The 10,000-nt window shown below is 50.2% G+C and overlaps 1 protein-coding gene across 3 annotated transcripts in view; it reads right to left on the reverse strand.

Moving 5' to 3' along the window:
* unc79 (unc-79 homolog, NALCN channel complex subunit) overlaps positions 1 to 10,000 on the reverse strand; it is a 33,644-nt gene that overhangs the window by 7,842 nt on the left and 15,802 nt on the right. For 2 of the 3 annotated variants that reach the window (XM_087291233.1, XM_087291231.1), the window contains exons 20-34: positions 9,997 to 10,000; positions 9,836 to 9,915; positions 9,142 to 9,290; positions 8,240 to 8,397; positions 7,329 to 7,510; positions 6,525 to 6,726; positions 6,140 to 6,319; positions 5,660 to 5,728; positions 5,060 to 5,394; positions 4,725 to 4,907; positions 4,330 to 4,495; positions 3,528 to 3,677; positions 1,716 to 2,789; positions 959 to 1,060; positions 1 to 60 (exon numbers count right to left, since the gene is read on the reverse strand). The exon at positions 1 to 60 is cut by the window's left edge and continues 57 nt beyond it; the exon at positions 9,997 to 10,000 is cut by the window's right edge and continues 132 nt beyond it. In XM_087291233.1, the coding sequence (XP_087147359.1) occupies positions 1 to 60; positions 959 to 1,060; positions 1,716 to 2,789; positions 3,528 to 3,677; positions 4,330 to 4,495; positions 4,725 to 4,907; positions 5,060 to 5,394; positions 5,660 to 5,728; positions 6,140 to 6,319; positions 6,525 to 6,726; positions 7,329 to 7,510; positions 8,240 to 8,397; positions 9,142 to 9,290; positions 9,836 to 9,915; positions 9,997 to 10,000 (3,094 nt within the window). The remainder of the gene's footprint in view (positions 61 to 958; positions 1,061 to 1,715; positions 2,790 to 3,527; positions 3,678 to 4,329; positions 4,496 to 4,724; positions 4,908 to 5,059; positions 5,395 to 5,659; positions 5,729 to 6,139; positions 6,320 to 6,524; positions 6,727 to 7,328; positions 7,511 to 8,239; positions 8,398 to 9,141; positions 9,291 to 9,835; positions 9,916 to 9,996) is intronic. The other variant, XM_087291232.1, reaches the window with a different exon arrangement.

A 10,000-nucleotide genomic window follows, 5' to 3' on the forward strand; every position in this document is an offset into this window, starting at 1 on the left:
TCATCAGCTGACTCATGGTGACTGCGCCCAGAGAGCCACGCTTCACCTGACGATACTGAGCTGCACACAACAGCAGGACACACACACCTGAGCACATCCCTCAGTCTACACACACAGCCCACACAGTAGCAGAGCGTTAATAAAGGGGGAGTTCACACAGACACGGCCATTCTGTCATCATTCGGCTCATTCTACAGGACATTTATTTCACATTATTCTCAGAGGTGTTGATCCGCTCTGGTCATGGTGTTATAACACACACTGAGCACACACACACCTGCAGCACAATGACTGTGTGAACACACATAAGCTACATTGTGTGTGTCGGCTTGTAAACTGTAAATATATTGGGGACAGCACGACGGCTCAGTGGTCAGCACTGTCGCCTCACAGCAAGAGGGTCGCTGGTTTGAGTCTCGGCTGGGTCAGTTGGTGTTTCTGTGTGGAGTTTGCATGTTCTCTCCGTGTTGGTGTGGGTTTCCTCCGGGTGCTCCGGTTTCCCCCACAGTCCAAACACATGCGCTATAGGGGAACTGATCAACTACACTGGCCGTAGTGTATGAGTGAATAAGTGTGTATGGGTGTTTCCCAGTACTGGAAAACATATGCTGGAATAGTTGGTGGTTCATTCCGCTGTGGCGACTAAGCTGAAGGAAAATGAATGTTCAAATGTGGATTTTGTCAAGTGTTGCTGTCAGGTCTATAGTGACAGAACAATGCAGGTTACTGTTGAATGACCCAATTATTCTTCAGATGAGAGAGCTCCAGGAGACCATCTAACACCTCCTCACTTGTGTCTGAAGATGAACGAAGCTCTCAGGAGACTGAGACGACATGAGGAGAGTCATTCATGATGGAATCTTCATGTTAGTGTGAACTAACCCTTATATATGAAGTGAGCATTAGTGTGTGTGTGTGTGTGTGTGTGTGTGTGTGTGTGTGTGTGTGTGTGCTGTACTGGAGACAGAGGAGCGGTGGCTGGTCTCCGGGACTGTGGCCTCCAGAGCCGGGGCGGAGGCTGATTCTCTGGGCTTCTCCAGGCTGGACAGAGCTTTGGGATCTGGAGACGGAACAAACATCAGCTCTAAACACTCAATCCACATCAGACAGTCCGCTTTGATGAAGCTAATGAAATCCACTGGCAATAATTAGGATAATTAAGGCCCGCTCACACCAAGCAGGATCACTATAAGGATCTCATGTCTAAAATATCAACAACAGCATGATGTTCCTCACCGGCGGGCAGATCCCTGAGCTTGTTTAAGGAAAATCAAGACACTATATTGAGCTCAACTTCGGGACGCTTCTGGATTTGAGAGTTTAGAGATATTTGGGCTAGAAATAAGACACAAACTCAGAGTAAGAGCAGTATTTGCACTCAATCTCCAGGAGGTTTTGGTGAAGGGCTCCCTGATAATCATTTAATATTATCCTGATCACAATCACATCCCAATAAACACGGCCATTATGACTTCCTTCATGACTCTACAGCAGGGCTCACCAAACCTGTTCCTGGAGGGCCGGTGTCCTGCAGAGTTTAGCTCCAACCCTAATCAAACACACCTGGACAAGCTGATCAAGCTCTTACTGGGTATACTCGAAACACCCAGGCAGGTGTGTTGAGGCAAGTTGGAGCTGAACCCTGCAGGACACTGGACCTCCAGGACCGAGATTAATGACCCCTGCTCTAGACAGTTAGGGTTGGGGTTACAGACCTGCCTCCGCAGCCGGATCCCTCATCTTGTCCAGTGTGTTGAAGGAGATGTCCAGGTACTCCCTCTGAATGGCGCTGACGGCGATCTTCCTCTCCTTGCGCTGTCGGGGAACGATCTGGATCCTGAACTCGGCCTCATCGCTCTCGTCCTCGGGTTTGGGTTCGCTGTCTCGGTCCTCGGCCTCGTCTTCATCTGCGTTTAGCGGATCCAGAGACTCCAGCACGTCCACCGGGATGTGCAGCAACACAGACACGCTGCTGCCGTCCTCCAGTGTGTGTGTGTGTGTGCCGGACTCATCCAGCGACGCGTTCGGCATGTGGGACGTCTTTCTGAACAGATCCCGCTTCTGCTTCAGGGTCATCATGTGCGCCGAGGAGTCCGACACCTCCAGGGTGTTGCTGTGCTGAGGGGAACAGTGCTGGACTCCTGATGCATTCTGGGATTTGCTGAGCACACCGCCGGGCAGCGTCAGGGCTTCAAACAGGTCCTCGTTGCTCTCCACGATCCTCAGAGGCGGCAGCGGCTCGAACACCAGCGAGTCGCTGTCGGACAGGGACAGTATGGAGCGCTTCTCAGGGATGGAGGTGCAGTCGGAGGACAGGTCGATGAGGTCGGGATCTTCTTTTTCCAGCGCGGAGACTCCCGGCGGGGTCATCGGGGAGTCCAGACCTGACCCCTTATCCTCAAACGTCTCCATGCAGCTGAGCCGCACCTCAGGGATGACGGGCCTCGTGCTGTCCGCCTGCGCTCCGGAGCCGCGCCGCTCCATGATGGAGTGGCCATTGGAGGAGTCCTCCTTCCCATGGTGCAGTGCGCGGTGCTGCTGCTGGCGGGCCGCAGACGAGGAGGCGCAGGGCTGGTTCTGCAGGTCGCAGCGCTCGATGCAGGACTTGCGGCGGTGCTCGTCCAGGTTGTAGAGGATGGAGTCGGTGTTGGAGATGTCCAGGGACTTCTGCTTGTGCATGGCCTGCAGACGCTTCTTCTTGCTGCTGCTGCTGATGTCCTCTCGGCCCGAGTACAGCAGTGTGTCCTGCAGAACACCAGCGTCCTTACACTCCGACAGCTCCAGCTCACCTGCGCAGGAGGAGCAGAGCAACATCAACGTGTCCTACATGTGGAATCTGCGCACGTTTTTTGCTATTTCTGTGGGAAATTGTGGTAAAAATCTCAGCTGAATTATTTTAGGAGTTTCATAACGAAAACCTCAATATGTGAAAAAATTAATATATTTTAAACTTGTATTTAATGTTTACAATGCAAATCCACTTATCCACTTTATTTGGTAAACGAAGCGAGTCGCTCATATAATATCTCTACCAAACGACAGAAAACATTCCTGTACACACTGCATTGTGAATAAAGCATATGAACACTTCCATATTAGTCAATAATGTTCCTGAAATTAATCTAAAAATTGGATAAATATAAATGTACACACATTTACACGGGTAAATAAACATCGAAATGCGCACGCAGATTCTGTGTGGGCCTAGTTATGAGCAAGGTCAGGTAGAGTCTGTGGAGATTTGTTGTTGTTGTTGTTGTTGTTGTTGTTGATATGTAGTAATAACTGCAGATAAACCTTTGAGGAACTAAGAGGCTGCAGATCATGAAATGCATCATAAATGCCTCGTGGAGCTTTATTTCTGTATTCATCTATTGCGTCGGTCATTGATTAATAATATGAATAGTTGGTCAGGGATACACACACTGATGATGCTGGTGCTGCGAGTGTGTGTGTGTGTGTTTGTGTGTGTGTGTGTGTGCGTGCGTGCGTGTGTGTGTGTGTGTGTGTGTGTGTGAGAGACTCACTCCTCTGCGCGTTGAGCTCCACAGGCTGGTATTTGACAGATTTGCTGCCGCCGATCCTCTTGAGACGAGCGAAGAATGTCTGCGACTCTTTCCCGCCGGCTCCGGTCGGGGTGTCGTGGATGTCGGACTCGTCAAACACACTGTCCTCCTCTACACACAGGATAACACTATCATCAGGCAAAGCTTTGTGTAGAGCCTTACTAACACAATCACACACTGCTAAGACAGATTCCTGCTTAAGAGTTTCTGTCTTGTTTCTAGGAAAATATCTGAACATTCCTAAAGCAAGAAGCATTTAGTCGACTAGCAGAACATCCTGTGTTGATTTCAGCAATGATGAGTCCACATGAAGCACAGCCATCATTGCTGAAATCAACACTGTATCTTCTGCTAGTCTACTAAATGCTTCCTGCTTCAGGAATGTTTAGACTTTTGGCCAAAAAACCTGACTTTAGAATGTGCAAAGCTGTAACTAAACTGAATATATCTTAAATATTGGCTTAATTAAACCACTTTACATCATCATATGAGCTATAATCTTTAATAAACTAATTGTAACTTTTTCTGGCTTACATTCACTTTGGGAATACTCAGACAGTTTAATAAATGAGAGGCCAGAGCGCACACAGAGGGCTCAGTGATGCAGCAGTGATGCAGCAGTAATGCAGCAGTAATGCAGCAGGGGGCAGTAATGCAGCAGTAATGCAGCAGGGGGCAGTAATGCAGCAGTAATGCAGCAGGGGGCAGTAATGCAGCAGGGGGCAGTAATGCAGCAGTAATGCAGCAGGGGGCAGTGCTGTACCTTTCTCCTTCTCGCTGTAGCGGCTGATGTTGGAGTTGTCGCTGTAGAGCGGGCCTGCGGAGACGTGAGATCTGCAGCTGTGGTACTGAGCGTTCAGTGTGTTGATGGTGATGTGGATCAGATGCAGAACCACATCTTTACTCATGTCCATGTCTCTGTAAGGGTACTGGAAACACACAGAAACACACGTCACGGCCTGTTTCAGCAGTCTAAGAGCAAACGTTTAACAACACTACATCTGAATCCTTTACTGTTGCATATTTAAAGATGTGTGTGTGTGTGTGTGTGTGCTGGAGCTGTATGAGCAGGACGGCTCTGTTTATAGCGCAGCCGTGACTCCTTTAGCATTAGCCGGCGTTCTCCTCATTCATGTGTCTGTGCCGCGGTGCGAGTACCTTATACAGGATGACGAGCAGCGCTTTGAGCCACATCTGGCGGATGTGTGGTTTGAGGGCCCACAGAGAGCAGCGCGGCGGCTCCTGGAAGTTTGGCCTCAGCTGAGGACACGTGCAGTACTTCAACACCTGCACCACCAGGGGGAGCAGCTGCTTACCCAGACCAATGTTATAGTCCATAACCTGAGACACCACAGAGCACGGTCAGAACACACACACACACACACACACACACACACACTCACACACACTCACACACACTCACACACACACTCACACACTCACACACACTCACACACACACTCACACACTCTCACTCACACTCACTCACAGACCTGAGCGATGCCGGCGATGAAGCCGTTGAAGCAGGTGGACGAGCGCATCTTCTGCGGCGTGATCATGAAGCAGCCGAGTTGCTGATCGTAGCCCAGCAGCAGGTACAGGTGCCGCTTGACCGTGTTGAAGGCTTTGGCGCTGGCGATGTCGGCCTCCGCGCTGCTCTTGTCCTTCATCATGAACTTCATCAGCACCGCCATCAGCTGGTGCACCGTCTGCTGGTCGATGCCCGCGTCCTCCGGCAGCACGTCTCTGATGGCGGACTGATCCTCTGACGGAGAGCCCTCGCCCGCGCACGCGTCTGTGTCCTCCACACACACACTGTACTTCAGCTCTGACACACACACACACACACACACACACACTGATCTTCAGCTCAACACAACTCCCTCACAGTACACCAGGAGCAGCTGATCAGCATGGATCATTTACGGCCGTGTGCTGGAGGTCAGTGTGTGACTGCTGCTTTCCTGGAGCTCATCTGATGTAGTGACAGTGTCATCCACCTCTCAGATATGAGCGACCTCCATTTAAAATTTAAGAATGAAAAACAGCGTACAGCATGCTGTGTGTGTGTGTGTGTGTGTGTGTGTGTTCACCTGTCAGCACTTTCTCCAGCATGTTTCCCAGCAGCGGAGCCGACTGCTCCTGTCTCGCCAGTCTCACTGCTGGAGACACACACACACACACACACACACACACACACACACACACACACACACACACACACACACACACACACACTCAAGCATTTCATTGGGGAACTTTAGTTTGAGTGTGTGTATATGCATGTGTGTGTGTATATGCATGTGTGTATGTGTGTGTGTGTGTTTGTGTGTGTGTGTGTGTGTGTGTGTATGTATGTGTGTGTGTATATGCATGTGTGTGTGTGTATGTATGTGTGTGTGTATATGTATGTGTGTGTGTATATGTATGTATGTGTGTGTGTGTGTGTGTGTATGTATGTGTGTGTGTGTGTGTGTGTGTGTGTATGTATGTGTGTGTGTGTGTGTGTGTGTGTGTGTGTGTGTGTGTGTGTGTGTGTTTGTATGTATGTGTGTGTGTGTGTCAGCACTGACGCAGTTTGCTGGTGAGTGTGTCCGGCAGTGAGCAGGTCCTCTTGGATCCGCTGGGGCCCCTGACACTCTCCCGCAGCGAGCGCACACTCTTCTGCCGGTTGCGTGCGAAGCGAGCGCGTCTGATCTTCCACATCGCCGCATCACTCAGATTCGCCACGTTAGTCCTCACTGCTGTGATGGCTGGAGGAGGAGGAACACGCACACAACCACACACGCACACACACACACACACCTATGAGAGACATTCTCACACACACACTCTCTGTGGAGACATTCACTTACACACTCACATATACATACACACACTCATAAACATGCACACACACTGTGGACATCCACTGAAACACACACACACACACACACACACACACACACAGAGACTGACTGGTGGGGAAGGGGAACTCCTTGTTGCAGTCGAGGTGCAGCTGGGCCTCCAGCGAGAGCGTCTCGAAGCGGTTGACGAAGAACTCCCAGCTCAGCGCCGGGACGTCCTGCTTCAGGGAGTGCAGCAGCAGCAGCTGGCTGAGGATCACCGGCCGGTCCCGCACCACTGTGTCAAACTGGAAATCCAGACACAGACACAGACCCTGCAGGAGCACGCACACACACACACACACACACACACACACACACACACTTACACCTGCTGCCACACTGTGCCATGTTGTCTTCATCTCTCTGTTCATGATTAACATGTTGTGATGATGATGATGAAGGGGGCGGCACAACGGTGGCTCAGTGGTCAGCACTGTCACCTCACAGCAAGAAGGTCTCTGGTTTGAGTCTCGGCTGGCTCAGTTGGTGTTTCTGTGTGGAGTTTGCATGTTCTCCCCGTGTTGGTGTGGGTTTCCTCCGGGTGCTCCGGTTTCCCCCACAGTCCAAACACATGCGCTATAGGGGAACTGATCAACTACACTGGCCGTAGTGTATGAGTGTGTGTGTGTGTGTGAATGAGTGTGTATGGGTGTTTCCCAGTACTGGGTTGCAGCTAAAATGCATCTGATGTAAAACATATGCTGGAATAGTTGGCGGTTCATTCTGCTGTGGCGACCCCTGATGAATAAATGGACTAAGCTGAAGGAAAATGAATGAGTTATGATGATGATGATGATGGTCATAATAATAATGCTGTTAGATGTGTGTGTGTGTGAGTGTGTGTGAGTGTGTGTGAGTGTGTGTGTGTGTGTACCTGCAGCGCGGGCCTCTTGATGGTGTCCAGCAGCAGGCGGGCTCGAGTGGCCACCGCAGGGTTCACGTCCTCCACGCTGGACAGGAAGCAGCAGAAGGCGTGCGCTAGCGAATACTTCAGCACGTGACTCTTACTGACCGAGCCGATGTCCAGAAAACGACACAGCACCGCCACACGCTCCACTGCAACACACACACACACACACACACACACACACACACACACACAGTACACACATCAGTAGATATACACACACCCATCAACAACACGGGGTCATTAATATGCACGCCGCAGGCTGCGCTTGAGTGACAGCACAACAATGATCCTTTTCTCCTCATGTTTGAGTGTTGCGCTGATGGACGCGGGACTCTTATTTTGAAAACAGGAGAGGCTTTAAAGAAGAGACCGCAGAGTGTTCACAGCAAAATGCAGGATATACAGACTCTGAATGTTTTCAGCACAGAGGCGTACGGGCTGTGAAAGTGTGTGTTTAGTTGAGTATGAGTGTTTATGGATCCCTCCGCTCTCACTGTCACGGCTCTGAGTTAAAGCAGAGCAGAACACGCTATTACACACCATCAGGTGATGAGGAGCTGGAGATCAATGCCTGTGTGTTAACCACATCTCCGCCCGTGCCTTCTGTTAAATATATCTATAATTCACAACACAACTAACGAGAGAAATAGGTTACGTACATCATGCTGAGTGTGTGTGTGTGTGTGTGTGTGTGTGTGTGTGTGTGTGTGTTAATCCTGTCAGAGGAAGCAGAGGCTCAGTAAAGATTTGAGCATCCATGCAGATGATTCACAGGCACATGAGGATTAGTGTTTACATTCTCATTTCCGTAATTGTGTGTGAGTGTGTGTGTGTGTGTGTGTGTGTGTGTGTGTGTGTGTGTGTGTGTGTGTGACCTGCTAGGAAGCGTATCTTCCAGTCGGGGCTGTTGAAGCTGCTGTCCACCAGCCTCCAGAAGATGTCGGCTCCGTGGGCCAGAGAGAGAGCGTGCAGGAGCTGCGGGACCGCCAGAGACGCCAACTGACAGAACTCTGACTTCAGCATGGACCACAGACTGACACACACACACGCACGCACGCACGCACACACACACACGCACACACACACACACACACACACGTTTATTTTGTGACATGTGGGGACATCCCCTAGGTTTCTGTGGTTGTAGTGTAGGTTTATAGGCTTGTGTTCACCCTTCAGTCTTCTACAACAGCTGCTGATGAACCTGTCAGGCTTAACTCTGAGATAAGAATGAGCTGGATCTACTTTATCCCTCATTAAACACCTGCCTGAACAGGTAAGTCTTTAGACAAGTCTCCTCTTGACTGTCAGTGAATCCGCTCACATCTATATTGATCTGTTGTCTGTATTGGCACACTTCTGGATTGTTTGGCGTCTCTTGTGTCTGAATACAGTCAGGGTTAGTGTATACTCCATTCAGTGGTTTTCCTTTCGGCCAGCTTTGCGTTTAATTAAGGAATTTAAAAGCTATTCCGCCTAGATGCCCTTCATCCCTGAGTTAAACACAACTGAAGTCTCCTTCAGCGCTCCTCCATTGTGGTGCACAGATGATAATACTAAAATCTTGCCCCACCCCATCACTCTGGCCCCGCCCACAGTAATTACACCTGCTAAACAGACCAATCACAGACCCTGCTTTCTTCTTCATCATCATCATCATCATCTGGACTTGTCGTGAGTGGTTTGTGTGAGAGTATGCTGAAGAGTACGTGACCATGTTCAGCTGCAGCGGTTCTGTTAGTGCAGTGTGGAGATGAGCTGCTCAGGTGTGCTGTACCTGGGGATGAGCATCTTCTCCTGAATGTAGGCCAGGAACTGCGGGTGGTCCTTGCGGGCCAAGTACAGGCACTCTCCATGCAGACACAGGATCTTCAGGCAGCTCAGCATGTTGAAGAGGATATCCGGCTCCTCCACCTTACTCATCTCCTGCAGGTCAGAGGTCAGACAGGGGTCAGTAGAGGTCAGGAGGTCATAAGAAGTCAACAGAGGTCAGAAGGTTAGCCAGAGGTCAGACAGGGGTCGGCAGAGGTGAGAAGAGATCAGAAGTCAACAGAGGTTAAGAGAGGTCAGACGTTCAGCTGAGGTCAGAAGGTCATCAGAGGTCAGAAGAAGTCAACAGAGGTCAGAAAGTTAGCCAGAGGTCAGAAGGTCAACAGAGGTCAGACATTCAATAGAGGTCAGCCAGAGGTCAGAAGGTCAAACAGAAGTAAAAAGGTCAGTAAAGGTCAGAAGGTCAACAGAAGTGAGAAGAAGTCCACAGACGTCAGAAAGTTGGCCAAAGGTCAGAGAGGGGTCAGCAAAGATCAGGAGGTCAACACAGGTTAGAAGACGTTAACAGAGTTCAGAAGGTGAGCCAGAGGTCAACAAAAGTCTTTGGGTCAACAGGGGTCAGAAGGTCAGTGGAGGTCAGCAGAGGTCAAAAGGTCAGCAGAGGTCAGTAGAGCCACATGGACGATGCAGCAGACCCTCACCTGCAGCACAGTGTAGAGCAGCTTCAGGGAAACAGGAAGCGTTGGGTAGGAGAACTTCCTGTCTGCGCTGTTCTTTAATGCTGGGGAACAGAACACAGCCATGATGAGAAGTGTGTGTGTGTGTGTGTGTGTGTATGTGAGTAGAGGCGGTGCACACTGACGAGG

This window comes from Danio rerio, chromosome 17 (genome assembly GCF_052040795.2).
Source record: "Danio rerio strain M-AB ecotype USA chromosome 17, GRCz13ab, whole genome shotgun sequence".
Lineage (NCBI taxonomy): Eukaryota > Metazoa > Chordata > Actinopteri > Cypriniformes > Danionidae > Danio > Danio rerio.